At 43.8% G+C, this 22,723-nt stretch overlaps 1 protein-coding gene and 1 pseudogene across 3 annotated transcripts; one reads left to right on the top strand and one right to left on the bottom strand.

Annotated features, from left to right (window-relative positions):
- The first annotated feature begins 4 nt into the window (after positions 1-4).
- DRAM2 (DNA damage regulated autophagy modulator 2) lies at positions 5-22,244 on the top strand. Of its 3 annotated transcripts, none has more exons than XM_037038786.1 (8): positions 5-105; positions 7,897-8,041; positions 11,520-11,587; positions 12,866-13,005; positions 17,368-17,545; positions 18,392-18,474; positions 19,876-19,968; positions 20,497-22,244. In XM_037038786.1, exons 2-8 carry the CDS (start codon positions 7,911-7,913, stop codon positions 20,602-20,604), a joined length of 801 nt encoding a protein of 266 aa, XP_036894681.1. In that variant the 5' UTR covers positions 5-105; positions 7,897-7,910; the 3' UTR covers positions 20,605-22,244. The 3 variants fall into 3 exon arrangements, with proteins under 3 accessions (XP_036894681.1, XP_036894680.1, XP_036894682.1); XM_037038785.1 differs by lacking the exon at positions 5-105 and adding an exon at positions 7,347-7,465; XM_037038787.1 differs by lacking the exon at positions 5-105 and adding an exon at positions 7,453-7,473.
- On the bottom strand, positions 20,662-20,877 carry LOC118982038 (uncharacterized; annotated as a pseudogene).
- Positions 22,245-22,723: the final 479 nt, after the last annotated feature.

Genomic DNA, 22,723 nt, shown 5'->3' with positions numbered 1-22,723 from the left:
CCCGCCCTCGCTGCTCCAGTGCGCGCCCTGGACCCCGCCCCGTCTCCGTCCATCCCGCAGGCTCCGGACCCCAGTGGTCAGCCCCGGCGGGCTCATCCCACCAAGGTAGGCCGAAAAGGGGTGAGGAGCGGCCCCAGCCCTCTCTAGGGGTGTGTGTCAGAGGGTCGGGAGGGTCCGGCAGGCGGGGGATGTGGGCGCATCCTGGAGACCCGAACACCCGGGGCGGCCGTGCGAGTCATGTGGCAGCTTTGCTGCTTCCAGGGACGACACTGTGAGAGGCGCGGGAGAGGGACCGGGTGGTGGCTGCGGGAGGGCTCTAGGGTTCCCGGGGGTCGGGGGTGTTTGCAGGCTGGGCTCTGATCTCCGCACCTCACTTTTGCCTCCCCGTTCTTGGTCTCTTTCCCCCTCCCCCATCCCCGTTGCCCTTGCCCTGCTAAGCTCCTCCTCCCTCATCTTTTCCTGGCCCTCAGGCGAAGCCGAGCCCTAGTCTGGGTCCAAATGTTTCGCGCCTCCGGAAAAAGGCTGCGATCTAAACATACAATCTCCTGGTTTTGTTTGTTTTAAGCGGCTACAGAGAACATTTGCCCCAGTCCCACAAAAACTGAGGCTGAGGACGCGTTACAGTTGTCACTCTTGGACTCAGATTTCTCGGTGGGGAAGTAGGGGGAAGGTTTGAGATAGAGATCTGCGGTGGCCGCGTGTGTTTACTCGAAGTTCAAGTCTACTGAGCGCAATTCTATCGCGGTGCTGGCGGAGGGGTGAGCCCAGGACCGAAAGCAAAAGGCAAGTCCTTTGTGTGCACAACAGGGCTTTACCCTAAGAGGTGTGTGAAAAACACAGAAAGAATTTTTTCCAGATCTCCCAGATACTAACTTATGAATCAGTTCCCAAATGCAGCTCTGTAATTAGCAGTGCATCATCAGATTCTCCCCTGTAATATTTGATCCAACTTATTTTTTAAAAGTTGCTGAATCTTCTAGACTCTAGGGTTTAGGCATTACAAGAAAATGTAGTTTGTCAGAAGGCCAAGTTAGAGTTTAGAAACAGAAACGTTTTCTGCTATGCGGTGGGCCTTCTCTAAAGGAAGCCTGGGGCTTGCTTTCTATACTTGTAATATCCAGAGTTATCTTTCTTATCATTTCTTAGCAACCACCACTTAGAGGGGACAGCAACAGGGGTTCATCTTATTACGAGTGGCATTTAAATATTCGTGAAATTAAAAAAAAATTGTAACTGCAATTCTGATTCATGGACCGTCAAAGAAAGCAGAGGAAATAGGTGAGAGATGCAAGAACACTTTGTAAAATATCTGTCATGCCATGTGAAGGTTATTCCCGAATCTTTTCAAGGATTTGCAAAGGTTTCTTAAATTATTTACCATTAAACTTCTTATTTTGCTTGGCTGGCAGTTTGCCAGCCTTGCTTCCAGCTTTCCAATGTGAAAATACCAGGGCAGTACTTCTCTTGCTCACCTAGTCCGTGCATGTGAATTTTGCAGATGTCATTAACAAACTGGGCAACCATTTCAAGCCCGCTTCTACCCTAAATTGTCAGTCGGGACAACGAGAACCCCCCCTCATACCTAAGGATCCTGATAGGAACCGAAAATGACTTAGGTATACCAAGAATTAAGTGTTTTTTCCCCATCCCTGGGGCTAGTCATGGTTGTGCAAAACTGATGTTAGCTGTCATTATTATATGTCTTCTTGGTTCTGCTCTAAGGAACAATTTTGAGATGGCTACTTTACAAATCAGAATATAACTCGGAGAAGCTAAGCAACTTGCCTGAAATCCTGCAGCTGGGATGTGATAAAGCTAGGATTCGCACTTACATAAATCTGATCTCACAGCCATGTTCTTTCAGTTGGATCACAAAGAATAGTGCTTTATCTTGCTTAATAATGAGCTATTCTCTCGTTTTTGTTTTTCCTTCTGTAGGGGAAACTCAGTAGTTTTTTCTTTTATCTTTTTTGAGGTTAATGAAAGGTGTCTAATAGAAAGGATTAGAGAATTGATATTGTAAAGATATTTAAAGATATTAAAAGAGTTAATTCTGGATGGCACAACATCATTATAAAACACACAAGTATCAACTCTATAGGAAATAATAGTGTGTTAATGATGCTATAGCATAGTGTCCTGCCCCAGAACAACAGCATTGGTGTGTTGACTTGAAATTGTACTTTTTAGGAAAAGATTTTATTTATTTATCTTTAGAAGGGAAGGAGAGAGGGAGAGAAACATCAATGTATGGTTGTTTTTCGTGTGTCCCCTGCTGGGAACTGGCCTGCAGGGAACCAGCCTGCAACCCAGGCATGTGCCCTGACTGGGAATTGAACCGCGATCCTCTGGTTCACAGGCTTGCACTCAATCGACTGAGCTACACCAGCCAGGTGAAATTGTACATTTTAAAAAGCATGTGAGTTGACACAACCTCTGATTTACTTCGTATGTGGATTTCAGGATATACAAAGGGGCAGGTTTGGGCAGATTTGAAGACTGATACTGAAACAGGTAATGCCTTTTTTGCATTCTAAAAGAGGAACAAACATCTATTGACCACCTGTGGTACTATGTTATCCAGATCACCTATTGCGTACATTATGTCATTTAGTTCTTCAGTAAACCTCATGAAGCGAATATCATTTTAGAACATTTCACGGTTAATACTAAAAGCTAACATGTCAGCAATGTGTTCGGTTCTTTACTTGTGCTATATCTGCAGTTTCCGCAACGACTATCTAGCACCGTGCAGTAGAACTTTCCCATGAGAAGGGAAATGTACTCTGTCTTCACTGTCTTGTGTGATAACCACTAGACGCGTGTGTCTTTTGATTACCGAAATTTCAAATTTTATTTTAGTCTGTTGAAATTTTAATTTAAGTAGCCACATGTAGCTAGTATCTACTGCGTTGGACAGTGCAGCCTTTGCCAATAATATTATGCCCATTTTTCAAAGGAGAAACTGGTTCAGAGAAGCAGTTTAACGAAACTTGCCCAGATCATACAATTTTATTAAAACAAGCTTTTGAGCAGAGGAGCGCGTTACAGGGAGGTTGATTGGGCGGTGCATGTGGGATGGATGGAGGGGAAGGAGGAAGGCAGTTAAGCTTAGAGGATGGAGACTCTGACTTGATTGGTTACACTGGGAACTGGGGGGGAAGAACGGGTGCAGGTGACCGGGGGTAGAGTCCCCACCACTTAGTGGCAGCCTGGGGGGGCTTTGGAAGAGAGAACCTATGGTTACTTGGAGGTCTTAGAATCTGGGTAACCCTGAAAAATGATAATACGGTTTACTAAAATAAAAATCAAAAACCTTTTGGGGGTTTAGAAGTTTGGTTCTGGCAGTTTATTCATTGAAAAAATATTTGTTGAGCAAGGCCCTCTGCTGCCCTTAGGTAGAGAAGTGGGGTCCCCATTGAGGATTTTATCCACTTAAGACACCCTCCTCTGTTTTCATTCTGTGGAGGACAATGAGCTGCAAGAAGGTGCAGATCCAGTGTCCTCTTATGCAATGGCGATTATTTCCAGATGCAAAGGGACTAGGAAGGTGTAGGTGGATGATGGTATTTGATCTCCATTCTGAAGATCAAGTATTTGGACATGCAAAAAGGATTAAAGGAGGAGGAAGAGTTTATGTTTCTAGCTGTGGGGTGGGCAAAATGTTTTCAAAATCCCTTTTGCCAAAACACCTAAATGCTAGATGAGTTAGCCTGTGAAATGCATAGCAGGTCTTGTAGGAAAGGAAGCGAAACCCCCAGGGTGAAGAGAGTCAGAGCTGAGACAGGAGTAGTAAACTCACAGTGTGTCTCCTTTGGGGGCATTTGGCTGATAGCAGAAATGAAGCCCAGTCGGGGATAGGTGGTACGCTCCCCCTGCTCCCCACCCAGGGTAGAGAGATAAAACCATCCGCCTTTGACCTCCCAGGTGTACACTTTTTAGAGGCAGCATTCTCGGGGTAGTTTGTGTAAATGGTGTTTCAGGGGATGACTATATCATAACAAGTAAAATGTAAATATTTCTACTTGAACTTATACAACTTGTGGCCTTGCACAAGCCTCTTCCTGCAACGTTATCCAGAATCCTCAAAAAAAAAATATGTGTACAAAATCAGTGAAAGGTGGGCTAGGAAAAAATATCTCCATCTTGGCAAAAGAAAATCACAAAGAAATTTGTTCATTTCCACCATAGCTCTAGATAGGGGAATAAAGGTACCCCCTGAGAACAGACAGTGTTAATGACATCAGATGTTAGACCTCAGTCCTTGAATTCAGCTAAGAAAAGAATTCAGAGCCAAGAAACTCAAGTGAAAGTGCATTTAGAAAGTTATAGGGGTGGAAGTAGTGAGCCCTGGAAAAAGTGAGCCACGGAAGAAGAAGTGAGGCGGCTGGGCTGCACGGACTCAGGAAACACATTATGGAGGCAAAAGAAGGAGCCTTGGAGCTTAGCAGCAGGAACATGTGCTGGGCCTAGGGGGAGTACCGAGTTCCCCGAGGCACCTCTCCTCATCCCCACTGCCCCCCAGACATGTGCCCTCTGGGAGTGTGCTGGGTCCTTTGTCTTTAGAGCTTTTATCGGGAAGTCTTGGGAGGATCTCAATAGAGTATTCATCAGCTTCCCAGGTGTGTCTCAGGGTCCTGGTCTCCACTGATTGGTCAGCACCAGGGCAGGGGATCATTCATCAGTGCAGCTGGTCCTGACGTTGGCCATGATGGTGTTCCTCCTGGTCTCGCTGCTTCAGAAGCCTAGTTGTTCGGGCTAGTGTGACTAAAACTCTGTCTGTGGTCAGCAGACCCTAGGCTCTGTTCCTACAATTATTTGATGCAGGCCGGAAACTCACTGTCTTAAGGACTTAATGCGTAAGGAACTGGTCATTCAGAGGCTTGTATGGGGCTTTTCTCCGGGCCCCCTTGTTCCCCCTCTAAAGGAGTCTGCCCTGTGACTAGTGATGTGCAAGAGGAGGAAAGGTCACCCTGAGGGTGAGGTCCCGCTCTGCAATACTTGTCCTCCCAGTTCTGCCTGCTGCTAGGTACCTAGGGCTTTCCACCCTGGTGACCTTCCTGTGGGTCCTGCCCTTTCAAGTCTAACGCCCTGCTGCATCAAGACTGCAGGGTCCGCCCTCACTCAGGCCCAGGATTCAAAATGACATGGGCCAAAAAGCCTGGAAGCCAAGAAATTAAAGTTAGCCCTGGCTGGTAATGTGCCAGAGTACCTAGCAAAAATAAATACGGACCCTCCCTGGGGTCATTCGCCCTTATTCACAGCCTTGTAGGATACCGTCAGCGGAGCTCAGCGTCAAAAACCATCAAACTCGTGCAAAGGTTGGAGAACCAGCACACGGGTACTAGACTCCTAGGGATTTTAGACTTGGCTGATCAGAAACAAATTCAAATAATACTTAAAGACATGAAAGGAGACAAAGATTTTTGGAAGTACTGTACTTCAAAATTTATGGAAATTGAGAATTACTGGCCCCAAAACCTACGCTGGGAAAGCACTCTAGGAATGAACCTGGGAATTATCCTAATTAACTAAGTAGATGAGAAAGTGGTGGACTGTTAAGGCCTGACAAGGGGAGTAGAACAGGAAGGACATTATGATCAGTCATATTAGAATTATTCAAATCAAGCCTAGAATGGTGGCTTTAGGGACAAAGGAAAAGGAAACTACCTTAGCAAGATTTGAATATACATGTTTAGCAACAAGTCAGCTGATGAGGGTAAATGAGAGGGACGAGTCAAAGACAGCTGAGGTTTCCCTACTTGGAAAGTCAGAGATGAGGAAGCTAACGCACTGGAGGGTACGTAGAGATGAGAGTTACAGTAAGTCTTTACAAAGTTTATGGCAAATCCCTAAATTTTAGTCCATTAAACTAAGAAGATACTCCTCCACACATGAAATTATTTTCACATGCTTCCGATTACAATTTGAAGGTATTTCTATATTTGCCGGGGTCCAGCCTCAGCAGGGTTCAGAGTCCCCGAAGGACGGATGGCGCAGGTGACGAATGAAGAGTCAGATACCTGGTTGGATGCCGGAGAACAGGGACTGACCGAACTCACAGAGTTTGATTTAAGCTTTATTTTTGTACAGAATGTTACATGGCATCAGAGGAACAGGTGCATGGCATGAAGTTACATTAAACAAAGGTTATTTGACCAGGAGAGTCATTAGACAATTAGAACTAGCTGTACATACAGAGCTTTAGATGTCTTATTATTTATTAAAGTTCTTAGAATTAGGCATGGGGCAATTATTTCTACATACTTAGTTTGTAGTAGTTAATTAACTTGTCCTGCTTCTTTTTTCTGTCTGATTCTACTTGATATATATTCCTTTCCAAGGTAGAGAGGGGCTGTTACTCCAACTTCTAGGTATTCAGGGGCTACTTCATTAGGGGGGACTTTGTTCTCTGGCCAAGAAATTATTTTGTATAACTTCATTGGAATTATGTGGATCATTGGGCCTGAAATGCAGGTGTCTAAAAATCCCACCACCTATTAATCTCAAAAACAAACACGCAAGGAGAGAGAGACAGGAAGTCCAGCCACAGTTGCCTCTGCTGTGCAGATGCATCTCATCTGTCCCGACTGTGTTCAGGGACAGCTGCTGGTCGGCTCCCGACATATATTTATTTTAAAAAATGACATGCACAAAGAGACAGTTGTGTGTTCTAATTCACATTATTGACCCAGGATTACTTACCGACATCCTCAGTCCACAGCGTGAGGGAGAAAGCGGTGATGTGTGGTCTGTGTGTATTTAGGCCCGGTCTTTTCCCCTTTCACGAAGGAACTGTAACTATAATGGTGAACAAAACAGTTGGTTCCTGCTCTCGCAGAACTTAAAGTGTGTTGAGGAAGATAAAACCAAAACAAGCAAGCACCAGCTAAGTTCTGTGAGTGTCCTGGGGGGAAGTAAAGGGTGCGCCTGGCGACAGAGCAGGGACACTCAGCTGAAGGCGAAGAGCTGAGCCTTGAAAATGAGCAGGAGTTCCTTGGTGGCAGGGGGGAGGTATAGGTGATGGCACCATAGTCTGCTCACCCAGGCAGCACAGTGTGCGTGGAGGTGTGCGCGAGAGCATGGTGCGTTTGGAGGTCTGGAAGAAGTCTGCTGTGGTCGTACAGCATAGCAGTTGGTGGTAGAATGGAACTCAGACCTCGGTTTGGGTCCTGTCTCCACTTCCCCATGACCTTGGGCAGTTCTCTTAACCTCTGTAATTCTGCAGTGAGAAGTGAATGTATTTAAAGTGCTTAGTACCACTGCTGACACAGGGTAAGTCCGCTTTTGTGCTGATGATGAAGATGATGAGCAAGGAGTTGGGAGCAGACAGGGTGGCCACAGAGGAATAGATAAAGTGAGTAGAGATGACACAATGCAGGGACCTTCTAGACCATGTTAAGGAGGAAGGAACCTTTAGAAGGAGATAGGGGAAGCACTGAAAGATTCTTCTTGGGTGAAGAAGGTGGTCAGGTTGGTATTGTAGAACTAGAAGGGTCATTCTGGTTTGAGGGAGCCGTCTAGATTGGTTGTGGTCCAGTCTGGAGGGGGACCGTGTAGTGGGCTGTGTTAGTGACTGGCCAAGAAGTGGCGGTGGTTCAGGTGGGGGGGGTGGCGGAGGTGGAGAGAAGAGGTGGATTTGGAGGACATTTGGGAGGAACTTGATTTTGTGTGGAAGGGTGAGAGAGAGCTTTCTGGATGTGGCAAGTGGGTGAATCTTGCTTTCGTTTACTGAGAAATCGAAGGAGAGCAGGTGTTCAGAGATGGGCGGGGGACGATTTCAGAAGGGGAACGGCTCAGGGTGCTAAGTCCAAGGTTTGGGGAGTGGGGTGGCTAAGGTGGAAGAGAGGAAATGCTCGTGAATAATCGTGTCTGGTTTGTTTTTTTCTACTTCAGAGGACCTGTTTGAGATGTGGTGGTTTCAGCAAGGCCTCAGTTTCCTCCCTTCGGCCCTTGTGATTTGGTCGGCGGCCGCCTTCATCTTCTCGTACATCACCGCCGTCACTCTCCACCACGTTGACCCTGCCCTGCCTTACATCAGGTCAGCGACCTGTACTGCACAGGAGAACGTGTGTGTCTCGTTCACGGTCCCGCGTCGAAGCTGAGGTGTAACGTCAGCATTTTAAAATTCAGGTTTTATGTTTGGCGTTGCAGCGATGAGAAGAATGGGATGAGGAGGGTGCCTTTGGCTCTCCCTGGGTGCTGGGGAAATGGGGAGAAAGAGGGCAAAGATTCAGTTGGGGAACTGCTTAGTGAGTTGGGACCCTTCAGTGCCTTGTCCTCCAAACAGGTATTTAACAGCATCTCAGCAGGTAGAATTGGAGTAACTTCGCCCTAAATGTAGAAAATGCTGCAGATGACAATAATAATATTAAAAGGTAATAGTAATGACGAACATTTATGGATCTACTTACTGTGTATATAAGGTAATGTTCTCAGCATTCTTCGGGTCTTAAGTGATCGAGTCCTGTGGCCATCCTTTGTGGTGGAAACTATTCCCCCATTGAGGAAACGAGGTCTGGGAAGGTTCAGTGATTGTCTGAGGATGTACAACTCAGTGAGGGATGAACCGAGATTCGATTTCATCGCCCGGGCTGCCTCTGGAGGCCATGCTCTTCGTTTTTAGGACATGCCGCCAAGATCCTGCTGACTCGTTAGGTATCAGAACTTGTTGATGATATTTTCGGAATTTCAAAATGGCTGGTAAGGATAGGTCCTCAGCTTCATGTATGTCTGTAACCTTTTCCCCTCGACTATAGAGGCTGTATGTGTTTACCATAGGAAATTTGAAACGGTACCAGCGTGATGAGAAAAACGGCAAGTCAGCCTCCCTCTCCCATCTCCCTCAAGTTCTCTCTCCACGCCGGCGATCAGTGTTTGGCAGATTTGCTCCCAGAGTTCGGCCTGTTCTGGTGGTGTTGGAGTTGTTTCATTTATTTGTTTTCCTTCTGAAAAAAAATAACTTTTCCAATACACAAAATATGGAACTTTTAAAGGATGAGAAGCCAGCGGGCAAATCTGTTTTTCATAAATGTCAGGAAGAGACCAGGGTGTTCCTGTCACACTCATTTCCACAGAGGTGCAGTGTGGCACAGAGAATATCAACCAGTCGGGGCCCCTGGGGAAGAGGTACAAAGCCCAAAGATACTTCTTACTTAAGGTTCCAATTCTAGGAGTCATTTGATACACGATCACCAGTGTTTACTACCCTGCCAGAGCCCACGTAGCTTAAAGAGCTGGGTCATTCTTTAGTAACTCCAAGAGGAGACACACAGAGAAGGTTCCTGAGGGTCCTGCATTTTTATTTCCCCTTCAAAAACTTGTCTGCTTTCATTTTAAAGCGTTTTAAATAACTTAAGAGGCCCTTTTGAGTTCTTCAGTTTCGGTTCTCTGCTGGTACTGCATGTGATTTCCTGACCAGTGGTCCCCTAGACACTTCCTTTCCTGTCCCTGTCTTTTTTTTTTTCTGCTAGTAAAATTAGTGTTAGTACCCTAGGTTCTTGCCCCAACATTGTAATATATTTGAATTCAATGGTACTTAACTTTGAGCTCTGTTAAGCTCATTTCCTTCACCTGAAAAATGATTAAGTTAAGCTAGTTTTTTTTCCGTTCATAAACCCTAACTAAAAGGTTTGTTACAGCTGCCAAGGAAATAACCAAAAGTAAATTTCACTTCCAAGACAATTCTGCAAGTTGGCTTCCGGGGCCCCCTAGGTTCCAGTGGTGGGTGCCCCGGTGGGTGCGTGACACCGGCCCATGGGGTACATCTTGTAAGATGAAATTATTAGAACTTCCTTTGTGTAAAATACCCTACATTACTATGTATATAATAATACATGTATTTTGAAGTTAACGTGATCAGACTTTTTTTATGGTGTATGGTCAAAAGCGTGCACTGACCCCTGGGCAGAGGGTGGTGCTCTCGTTTGCAGGCCAGTGTCCGTCTGTGTTCAGGAGCCGCCTAGCTGGCCCACCTGGAAACGCAAGCTTTGTTTACTTTTTGGCTAATCCAGAACAAGAACATCATTTGGAGTGCAGCTACTAAATTTGCGCTGGTTTTTTTTGTAAAACATACACGTTATTCTTGAAAAGTTGAAGGGTAGAGAGATTGACAGCAACAAAAGAAAACAAAATCCCCACTCCCTGAACATGATCAAAGAATAACAGAACCTTTTGTATGTGATGATACTTTGTAGAGTAGGCCTTCAAATTTATGTTTGATACTTCACTGAGTCCACATTTGATACCTTACCTTTCTTGAACATAATCCAAGTGTTCACCGAATCTTCCTGGTGCCTTTTCAGGAATGCCTTTACGTTCTCATTTTTGTTCTCATTTGTGTCTTATTTGAGATCCTCACTCTCTTTCCTTACTGCAGCATTTCAGTTCAAGGCCAGAGACTGTCTCTCTAGGCATTGCAGCAGCTCGGCGGAAGGGGAAGGCGCGCATGTGGAATGTGTGCCTGCTGCTCTGGTAGATGTTTCCCATGCGTGACCACGGTTTCAGTTCCGTCCACTCAGTGAGGCTGGGAGGAGACTAATAGTGCCATTTGGCAGGTAGTCTTAGGAAGATGAAGAAACGCACCCAGGGCTCCACTGTCAGTGGATGGTGGGCTGTTAAACTGGATCTGTGTGCGCCAGGGCTCCCCAGCCTGTGGCCCGGGGTCCGTCTTCCGAAGTCTGTCCCGGGTCACCCCATCGCACCCCCCTCCCCCGTTCCTGTTCCCACAGTAGAATAGCAAGCCGAGCTCCCCTGACCCATCCGAAGTTGGCGTAAGCTCCGCCTCCTGTCATGTCATCCCCCTCACCCCCATGTGACCTCCAACATCTTCCACAAAACTGGACCCTGGGGCCAAAAAGGTTGGGGCCTGCCAGGGCACAGCACACTGCCCTGAAAGACAGGCATTGCGATGCACCGTCGTAGCTGGTTTCAGTGCAGGTCTGGCCAGAAGGCTGCGTGGGTCAGCGGTCTGCTGGAGGAGCGTTCAAGGCCACGGGGAGCTGAGGGCTCCAAACCGGTCTTGAATAGAAGCCCAGGAGGCCAAGGGCGTTGTCTCCTTACTGACCACTGCATTCCTGTTCCCAGAATGTTGTGTGGCACATGGCAGGCGCCTGAAGAATATATTTTAGTTAATTGGGAAATGGTTAGATGTTAATTGAGTTATAGGCAGAGTCAACAACAGATAGCAAAAGACACACATTGTGCAATGACATGTGGCAGTCAGAGAACATTCAGGAAAGACAGATAAATGTCTGCCTGATGTTTTGAGTTCAGCAGCACATTCCTAACATGCGAAGGGTGGCTTTTTGTCAACGTTGGTTTCTGTTACATGAAAAAAATAATCTAAAGTGATATGAAAAAAGTGAACGAGGCAATATCGTGAGCTCGAATGGTCATGCTCCGATATGAAATTATAGGAGGTGAGTGTGGGTTTATAAAAAGATAAAGGACTCGAAGTAACTGCCGTTATTTCTTATCCCCTAGAAGAAGTCCACATGCCTCTTTTTTTTTTCTTTCAGTGACACTGGTACAGTCGCTCCAGAAAAATGCTTGTTTGGGGCAATGATGAATTTCGCCGCAGTTTTATGTAAGTATGAGAGTGGTTTTAACTGACAAAATTTATAAGTCGCCCCTGTTGACCTTTAGACAGTATTGTGTTACTTCTTAGTCACTACGCTCAGAGGGAATGTTATCACTAAATTATCAGTCAGACACACGTTCCTTGTAACACAAAAGCAATTTCTAGAAATGCCACATTATGGAAAACCTTAAAGAAAAACTGTGGGACTCTTTGACTACTGATTCGAATACAGTTGCAAAGTGTAACCTACTGTTCCTGGGGGGCCTTAGGGCCCCCGTCGATTTCTTAAGCAGCCAGGAGAGGTCAGAGCCGAACACACTGAGCACAGTTAACCCCTGCTTTCCCTTTGGGGTGAATCATGAAGAAGTTGGGGAACGGCAGCGGAACCACATTTGGGTTTTTGAGTGATATCCTAATGCCAAAGGGGTGGAGTTCCCCAGTATTTCAAGTTCCTATTGATTACTTATTTTTTGAACCAAATTTTTATTAATGGTTTACTAAAACATTGTTTTTTCTATCAGTTGTGATTGCTTTAAATATTTACATGCTTTCATACAAAGGCAAAAATTACAGTCAGGTAAATGATTCAATGTACAGAAATTCAGCTTTTCACTAAAGTTTTTAAAATATCTACAACAGCTACATTTTCTATACTTTTGAGTTCTTTGATAAATTGTTGCGATGGGAAGTTTGAGTTGGCTCTTGAATACTAGGGAGGGTGTAGTGTTTGTACCTTCTGTGGAATTGCTACATCTGCTTGTGGCGAGTTGTAAGATTTTGACATAAAATGAAATGAGAGTGAGGCAAATAATCCTGTGGTAGTTTTTGCCTATGCACATGTTACCCATATTCTAGAACTAATAACTTAAGACTTTAACATTAAACATAAAAATAGTTTGTGTTATATAACATTTACCACTTGAGATTTTCAGAGAATACCAAACTTGTATCTTAAATTTTATCCTAAATATTAGAAAATGTTAAACCACCCCCACTCCCTGACCTCAGGAGCAAATGGCTTGCTCAGTTCCACAGAGATATCAGTAGTTTTATAATGCAGCCTTAACTTTTCTTTAAACTCTACAGCTTTCTCTCTCCCCCCCCCCGCCTTTTTTTTTTTGGTGGGGGGTGGGGTGGGGTGGGGTGGGGTGGTGGTCATCTCCCAGATTAACTTGAAAAGTAAAATCTATGTGTCTAGATAGCAGTGCCCTTGTGAACTATTTATTGGCAACTTTATGTCTCAGTTATTTATTAACTCTTGTCTTTTGGATTCTCTCTTCCCAGGCGTTGCTACCATTTACGTTCGTTATAAGCAGGTTCAGGCCCTGAGCCCGGAAGGGAAGTACGCCCTGAGATTAAACAAGGCTGGCCTTGTGCTTGGGTTGCTGAGCTGTTTGGGCCTTTCTCTCGTGGCCAACTTTCAGGTTTGTGTTGTAGCCCAGCCTGTTTTCCTGAAGTACCTAAACCCTAAGCATTCAGTTACATGTTGATACTGTTTCTTTTCCTTAATGAGACAGAATTCACTGCTTTGAAATTATTCAGCCTTTTTAGCAATAGCTGCATTCACGATTAGAAAACTCCATTCTCAATAAACTCTTGGCCAAATGCAAAGTATTCTATCTTTTTAAGGATCAACAGGACTCTATTTTTTAGACTCTTTATTGCTACTTAGTTGGAGGTTACTCCAAGACCAGAGAGAATTGATATAAGTCTAAGTGACACGATTACAGATTTCAGTTATTTTTTAAATTTTTTAATTAATTAATTTTTTAAAAGATTTTATTTATTCATCTTTAGAGGGGGGAGGGAAGGAAAGGAGAGAAGGACAGAAACATCAATGTATGGTTGCCTCTCGTGCGCCCCCTGCCGGGAACTGGCCCGCAACCCAGGCATGTGCCCTGACTGGGAATCGAACCATGTTCCCTTGGTTCACAGGCCCACGCTCAACCCACTGAGCTATGCCAGCCAGGGCTAAGCTATTTTTTTAAATATGCCCGGTGAGGGACACGCCTTTACATGCTTTGCATCCCAGTTCAGATGTCCCCAACGGTCATGTGCATTCCTAGGTGCCCAGCCCTCAGGTGAGGAAGCAAAGGAAGGATCTTTGGCTCTTTCAGCTTTTTCTCGGGAACTCTTAATGTGAAAGTTCAGTCTTCCTTCACCAAGTATTTGCAAACTCTCCACATTTGTTTATTTCTACCAGTGTTCTTTCAGATGAGTCTTTGGTACTGCCCCTTCTTTCCTGGGCCTGTGGTGCTTTTTGATTAATCTCTCTACAGTCTTTAAAGTTTCCATTTAGATATTTGATAACCTAGTTAGACATCTGATAACTAGTCAGACATAAAAAGACCCATCATACAAATATATATATTAGAGGCCTATTCTGTCTGTCTTGTTCAAAGTTCTCCATTCCTGTAGTGTCTGATGGTTCTTTCCTATTTTTCAGTGTCGTAGTAATGGCTAACACTAGGACTCTCTGTAAGCATGGTGCCTACAGGGCCGTGCTTGCTGCTGTAACAAAGCCCGGAATCCCAGTGTCCATTTCATACATACATGTATCCAGTGCACGCACAACGGAGACATTAAAAAGGCAAATGTAACCTCAGAATGAGGTTGCAGAGGTAGACAGCAGCCCGATCACGTGAGACCTTTGAGTAAATGAAGCAATTTGGCAGTCTGTCACATTCCTTTCTCTCTCTCTCAAGTGTATCTCTTTTCATGTAACTTTAGACTTGTAGAATTTTGAGCAGGGGGACAGCCTCATCCTGTATCATTCCCCGTACTACCGTCTCCATTGTACGTGGAGACGTTAGTAAGGAGAATGATGTCTTTGTGCCTTCAAGAAGGCAGGTTTACGGAACTCCGTTTCCTATGTGGCCTCTGCTGCCGGGCCTGCCACCATCCCGAGCCCAACCCGATTCAGGCACTTTCAGCTCTCGGTGCCGAGCAGACTTCTCCCCCAGGAAGCCTTTTCTGCTGATGGAATTTGTGCTGTGTAGTTCCAGTTCTCTCTTTGTGTTCTCCAAATGCAGATTAACTCTTCATAGTGCTTATTACAGTGTAACTTTAAAGTATCTGTGTCTTATAAATTTCGTTTTTAAAAATTGTACTCCAGTATATTTCTCCATTAATTATGGGCGCAGTCGTTCTGTCCACCATGGTGTATTCAGCTCCTAAAATAAAACTTAGCACAAACATGCTCTTATTAAATATTTAGTCACTAACTTCTGAGCAAGGCCAGAGGGACTAATCAGAATGAATAAAAAATCTGCTATTATTGTAGTTACCTGCATTTAAAGTGACCTAATAATTATACTACGGCATTTGAAAAATCTGACTTAAAAATACAAATTTAATTTCTTTGAAGACAAGTATCTATAATAGTGATCAGCAAAACAAATACATGGTAAGTGTATTCATGCCTACTTAGAGGAAGTTTTCTCTTCCTGGGAAATTTATCCTCAAGGAAATTTGCAAGGGATAAGGACGCAGAAGTCTGTATTAATTTCCTAGAACTACCATGTAATCATACACCACAAAGCAGTTGTATACAACTCTTTTCTAATAAAAATACAGTAGTGAATGCTCTCCATTCTTTGTCTTTGCTTTTTAATCCATAGGATTTGGTTCAAAGGGCTGTGTGGGATCACAGCAGCCATCAAACGGGCGGTATCTGTGTTGCGCTTCATCAGTATGTGTGGGAATATTCTCAAGGGGAAAATGGTGTAGACTCCACCGACCAGCGTTGTTCGCAGTGTCGTAGATGGGACAAACAGATTCACACTGACTGCACGGCACAGCCACGCTCCGGGTGAGGGAGGGCCCTGACCCTTGCCTGGACAGGCTTTTATTGCTTTTCTGGGAGCATTACCTCAAGGAAGGTCTTCATCATTGTCAGGCAGTAATGATCAAACGTTCATTAACTATGAACTATATAACTATGAGCTGTAACGTTCAAAGAACTATGAGGGCTTATTCTGAGTCAGGGTCAGTTAGCTAAAGGTCCATAAAACTTTGGGAAACAAACTCATTTCATGCTTGGACCCTCATAAGAAAATTGAGGTCATGCTAAGCAAAGCAGGTTTCACAGGATTTTACACATTCTTTCTTAGGCCTGATTGCCCCAAGAAACTGCTTGTTCCTGCCTAGGGCTGTATTGCCCTCAGGCATTGGTTTAGGCTTGACAGGCAGGGGAAGTGAGGCAGCCAAGAGATTAGGAGACTTCTTGCCGACAGAATGAGGACTCAGGCTATGTCAAAGCCGAGGGGTGAGGGTCCATCACCCCCTTTTTCTATAGCCCCCTGAGTCTTTCCCTAAGGGCCCCTTCATGACCATGCCTTAGGTTGTCCCTCCCTTGAGGAATCTTATCCATCATTGGCTAACCAGTCATCCGCCTGTGGCCAAGCAGGGTGAAGTAAAAGGGGGCAGAGGCAGTACCCCTACAAGGAAGATAAGCTTTGTCTCCTTAGTGGCTTATGGTCCCAAGGTCTTTTTACCTGGCCTTATCCATGAGGGGGGTTATAGTTTCCGAAACCAGGCAGGGCAGTTCCCAACAGGAAAAATTTACCCGTATTTCTGTTCTTAACCCTAAAATAATTAACTTCATTTTTACCTATGTTTACTAGCCTTTTTGTATAGATAAGTCTACATAATTATGAATAAAGAAAATATTAGCATTTTATATTACAATTCATGGATGCTGAATGTTTTTTTTTTCTTTGTTACACAGAGTGGTAATGACGATGAATATTTTTCTCTCCTTAGTACTCATAACTTCCAGTTTTAACACCCAAAACCGTATCGGAGTCTCCCTTTCTCTCTCCAAAAGGAAACTAATGACTTGACAAATAAATTGTTATATTTACTTCTTCATACTAGAAACTGTGTCTTCAACTACGAAAATGGACTCTGTGTTTGTGGGTTAGCACCTCAATGGTAGAATGAGGCGACTGAGCGCCGGCCTCTCTCTGTTCCCTGAGTCAGACCGTCTCTGCCAGGCACTGTGCTGTGTACACCGCCCCCCCCAACCAAGTGGAGCACATGCAGTGTCTGGTCAGACAGACGAGTGGATTCAAGAAAGGCTTTTGACTGTAGACCTTTTAGAGAGCTGGGCCATCGTGTTTTAAGCCATGGGTGTTACAGTGAAGAGGACCCTGTAAATGCTCACTAAAGAAGAGTGAGGTAGGAAGGAAAATTACAATTTATGATCATCCCTTGTTGCATAATTTTGAGAATCAATCAAACTAGAGCCACGAAGGAACGTTTCTCGAGTCTGTAAATTGTATTTAGATTTGAGTTGAACCTTTCTACCCCAATATTCCCGACCACCCTAATCCTCTTCACCTTGCACTTTTTTCCCCTCACCGTTGTCAGCATCTAACGTACTGTGGAATTTACTTATTTCTGAAGTTTATTATCGTTCACACGGCTTCACTTGAATAAAAACTCTGAGGCCATATTTTTGTTTGTTTTTTTCACCAGTATACCGGAATACTGAACAGTGCTTGACATACAAGAGGCACCTAAAAATGTAAACACATTAAATGGATGAATAATGACTATTGTATTTTCAGTCGTGGCCTATGAAATAATTGGAATGACTACAGTCCACAGGTGTATGCGGAATATTGTGAAAGAAAATGACCCCGGGAAGTAGTTAGTAGAATTGGCAGAGGATTTTCACTCAGGGAACGTTCTAGCACAATCGCCGGCTTGCGCTTTCAAGCACTGTGTTGGCAGTGTGTGTTCGGCCGCTTTCATTTTCTGTTTCTTCTCGCTGCCCTCAGAAAACCACCTTCTTCACCGTGCACATCTGTGGAGCCGTGCTCACCTTCGGCATGGGCTCACTGTACATGTTCGTGCAGACCGTCCTTTCCTACCAAATGCAGCCCAAAATCCACAGCAAACAGATCTTCTGGATCCGGCTGTTGTTGGTGATCTGGTGTGGAGTGAGTGCGTTTAGCAGTATCCTTTGCTGAATGCGTGGCTACCCTGGGAAGGGAATTGAGTACCAGAATTTGAGTGAACACTGTTGGCATAGTGTAAGCAGTCCTTTTGTGGACACTGAGATTCTTGGGTTAGTGACCCTAAATTCAAGGATTTGAGAGGTAGAATTTAAATTTTACGTAGGACCTCAGTAACCAAGCTAGGAACAAAGAGAATGTTTAGTCTACTCTGCTCACTTCAAAGATGTTGTGGGTGAGATAATGTCCTCCCTGAGGACAATTATGCTGCAGAAGCTTGGGACAGAAGTGACAGATTACTGAGTGGGGGAGGAAGCTGGCTGTGGGGACATTTCATAGTGAGCCTCTGGGCATATTCGAATTCTACTGCAGTGTAACATGAAGTCTCCCAGAAAACGCGTTTGGACCTTGGAAACGAATGTATGAATAATCCTTTTGGATGATGAGGATGAGGATGAGGATGGTTTTGAGAGTACATTTACAAAGCTGGGGACAGTGAAACAAGGAAGTGCTTAGGACAGAAGCAGCGACAGGAGGGAGACCCTAGGCGGGGCTGCTGTCGGCTCATTGAACAGTCAGAGAAAGGGGCCTTGGAGACAAGTACAGAGGGTTGGCCTGAGACGGGCTGCTGCTGTCCACTGCTCCCTGGGTGCAGGTCCTGTGGGGACCCTCGGCGTTCAGGAGATGCACGTCTGGGGGGGAAGGGGAGAAAGGAGAGAAAGGTGCATCTGTGCTCTAGGGAGGGGGCTCACACTCGCTTTGGGCCTTCCAATCAATTTTTGTGTTGAATCTAATGTAAACTCACAGCTCTTGTCCAAGAGTCTTCCTTGACGGGCATCTCCCCCAGTGCTGACTTGCTCGTCACTCTTGTACAGCGGCAGCTTTGGCACAGACATAGTACAGAAGCTCCACTGGAACCCCGGGGACAAAGTAAGAGCTTAGAGTCCAAAAAGCTTCCTTTTATATCGCAGATGAATTTTGCCGTGTTTTTTATTTCATCAGTAACAATGAAACGTTTTCAGGTGAACAATCAATTACATATTAAGATTATTTTCTATATATGATAGAGGTTATGTGAAATCATTTATATTCTGTCACTTGTGGTCTGTGGACGTTTTCTTTTTTATTTTATTTTATTTTATTTATTTAACTTTAGAGGGGAAGGGAAGGAGAGAGGGAGAGAAATATCAATGTATGGTTGCCTCTGCTGAGGACACACAATGTATCGTGTGTCCCCTGCCGGGAACTGGCCTGCAACCCAGGCATGTGCCCTGACTGGGAATCGAACCTCGATCCTCTGGTTTGTAGGCCCGTGCTCAATCCACTGAGCTACACCAGCCAGGGCTGGACATTTTCAAGAGATGAAAAGAATTGCGATGGCAGGGCTCTGTCAGAAGTTGACTCCTCAAAATAAGGATTTAGTAAGAGTGTACATCATACCCAGCTGAGATCTTCTGTTATTAGACTACTTGTCTTCTGAATTGAAAAAGTGTTTTCCCACTTTTTCTTTTATGGAGATGTATCATCATGGACTCTGCATTTGGATTCCATCATATGGTAGATACCTGAACAGAGATAGCATCTTTGATCCGAGGGAAAAAGAGAAGGGACATACCAAATAGATAATGAGTATATGTTTTCACAAACCACCCAGGGGCATTTTATTTGAAATTCTTTTGGAAAAAAAATCAGTCCTAATAGGTCATGTCTGTGAAAATGAATGATTGAAATAATTTACTTGATTCTTTGAAGGATGACCCATATATTATTTAATGCTTTAAAAAGAACAGTTATGTTTATCGGGAGCATTGTTTCCTTAGGTTTTGGTTTGTTCTGCTTTTGGATGAATCTCTGGCTCTGGGAAAGCCAGCAACTTCTTGACTGTTGGGTAGGAGTTTTGTTCTGTCCTGGTTACTCAGATGGAACCTTTCCAGGCTCTAGACAAAGGTGTGATAGTCACATCGTTTCGGAGGACTTTCCTAAAGTCTGCCTTTAATTCTCAAGAGATGTTGAAAAAAATCAAGGGTTTATAAATATTATGGGTTTTTTTAAAAGATTTTCTTTATGTATTTTAGAGAGAGGAAGGAAGGGAGAAAGACAGGGAGAGAAACGTCAATGTGTCATTGCCTCTCGCATACCCCCTACTGGGGATCTGGCATGCAACCCAGATGTGCACCCTGACTGGGAATCGAACTAGTGACTCTTTGGTTCACAGGCCAGAGCTCAGTCCACTAGCCACACCAGCTGGGGTGGGTTTTTTTATTTGAGAGAAATTATAGACCATTTGAATGAAATTTCACAGAACTGTTCTTTTTTTCATTGCCACTCAAGGGCTATGTGCTTCATATGATCACCACTGCAGCGGAATGGTCTATGTCATTTTCCTTCTTTGGTTTTTTCCTGACCTATGTCCGCGATTTTCAGGTAAGAAAACACAGAACTAGGTTTATGTGGTCTAACTTCCTGCAGGTGGAGTATGAGAACTTTCTAAAGGCAAGTCTTCACCCTTTCAGAAAATACCTTTCTAGGCAGTGGTGCCAGAAGAGAAACCTCTCAGGTGAACTGTTTCTCTGTTGGCAGAAGTTGTGTGTTACTAGCAAGACTCGGCTTTGGAAAGCGGGTTGTAAAACGATCACATGTGTAGAAATCCTGTTTGAGAATTTTTACCAACTCTTGCCCACATGTATGTTGGCCACCCCCAACACTTAGTTTTACTGAATCTCCATAGAAACGAAAGCTAAATGAGCAACCTCTGAATAGAGACGCTCGGTTTTCCCAGCCCTACCGGTACTGCAGACGGTACCTTCAGCTGTACAAGAGCTGTCTCGTTCTTGTCACTCATTAGAATTGATTCGCATTCCTAATCCCAAAAGATACTCTTCAGAACATATTGAAAATGTGATCTGTCATGAAAGAACAAACTTCTATATACGATTTTCTTTTCTGTTCCAGAAAATTTCTTTACGGGTGGAAACCAGTTTACATGGATTAACCCTCTATGACACGGTTCCTTGTCCTATTAACAACGAACGAACGCATCTACTCTCCAGAGAGTTCTGATGAAAGGATAAAATAATTCTGTGATGGTTATCATTCTCAGGGACTGGGAAAAGATTCATGAGTTACTTCTGCTCTGAAATTTCCAACCAATCAATCAAGACTGACAGTGACATTGATGGGTTCTGATAATCAAGAGATGTGAATAAAGCCATTTTATAAATTATTTTAAAGGATATCAAGAGGATCATGTAAAAAACATTTATGCGTATACTTTTTTTAAACTGATAAGAACAGATACTACACTTGATCTTAGCCAAAAGGCCAAGAAGTGATCCTATCCTTTTTTTAAATCCCAGAAAATAAAACCAAAGGACTAAAGCACTGTAGATTTTTTTCTTCCACTTTATTTAAGCGAAACACCGGAAATGCACCAAGCGCTTTGCAAAACCCAGCATTTTTACATTTTAGAAATTATTGTAAAGAAATTCTTTCCCCTGGAATCCACCTATAAAGGGAAGCAGACCCGCATTCACGTGAGCGCCGCCTTTGCTTGAGCTTCGCACAAGAGGTGCTGGGGGTGTTCACTCGGTTCCTGCCACAAGGCCAGATCTGGTGCCAGCTGGTCTGTCACATGTCATTGCAATAATTGCATGAAGCTCAGTCTCTGGTATGAGATTTTAATCCCAAAGGAGAGAAGCAGCTACCATTAAATTTACTGCAGTCATGTTTCACATAAAACAAAGGTTAGTGTTCGTTCACAAGGCTGAGAAGTTGCTGAATAACAGCAGATCATTAATAAAGTTAGCTTAAACTGCAGTCAAGGGCTTTTTAGACCTTTCTTTATAGAAAATTATAATTACTTGTAAAAGTAGCCTTGAACAGGCACATACTGAGCCTTTTTACTGGGATGTACTCTTTGTAGAACTCAAATTCTAAAGGACACAATGAGCAACCCCAAAAAGCTAGGTGCAAGATCATTGTGATACATCCACCAAGACAATTTTCTGTCGCTCTGGTCATGCAAGCAATTGAACAGCTTCTGCCCGAATCCCTGTCTACACAGGTGAAGAATGGTTTACAGATCCCAGGTAAAATTCAAAAGAAGAAAGTGCTCATCTGAAGGCATCTGGCGACAACCTGGTTTGCAACAGAATCACTGTGAAAGATGAACAAGATTTATCTTTTTAGAAGAAAATGGTTCTACAGCCAGAATAAAAGACGAGAGGAAGCAATTTAAAGGAAAGTGGTTATATGCTGGGACCAGAGAGCTCAATCATGAATAAGATGCTAGAATAGGACTAAATGTTTCTGAAGAGTTCTGGACTAAGACCAAATGGAATAAAATCCTGTTTATATCAAGCAACAGTGAACATGGGAGACATGTCAATAAACATTGATTAGCATCACTAGAAGAAAAAATGGGTGTGAAGTTTAAAAAATTGTTACTGTATCTCTGCAAATTGTAGTGCAACCACGCCTGAGAAGCGGCACGTAGTCCTGATTGCTGTATATCAGGGAAACGTTCAATCACGAAGACCGCAGTATGGTAAGGGGGAAATCGATAGCATTACCGTTCATGGAAATATAAATTATGTGTGGGTGAGAAGACACGGGGAAGAATGTGGACTTGTATATTCATAGTAGAATATTAGGTTAAAGATAATACGCTAACACATTAAATTATTTTAAAATAAAAATGTAACTTTGATTGTGTTTTAATTCCATTGTCCAACTTTTATCCTTAGAAATAACATGGGCTCAAAATAATAAGTTCAAGAAGGGGTTATAATTAGAAAATTTTGAGTATCTGTTTATCCCTCACCTTAAGGCTTAAGTAATGGACGATAACTATATACTCCCTCAAAATATACTCGTGCTTTGCCTCCACTGTCAGGTACAGTAGATTGGCTGAACAAATACCACATTTCTCTTTGATTCAATTAGCATTTTTGTATTGAATCCCTGGCTTTACAAGTAAGAGGTTTGAGGCTGACAAAATTAGCAGACACTATGAACTGACAGTGCAAATCCATTTCCTCCTTGTCCTGGGCAAACAGCAGATGACGTTTCCCAGACTCCTTTTCAATTAAGAATCGGCACAAGACTGAATTTAGGCTGGTAACATGTAGATGAAATGGGTGTGTTTGAAAAACAAGAATGCTCTCCCACAATTTTTTCT

Source organism: Sturnira hondurensis, unplaced genomic scaffold (assembly GCF_014824575.4).
Source record: "Sturnira hondurensis isolate 20B ecotype Veracruz unplaced genomic scaffold, ASM1482457v3 Scaffold0024822, whole genome shotgun sequence".
NCBI lineage: Eukaryota > Metazoa > Chordata > Mammalia > Chiroptera > Phyllostomidae > Sturnira > Sturnira hondurensis.
Note: the sequence above shows the minus strand (reverse complement) of the source record. Positions and strands in the feature narration are given on the sequence as shown.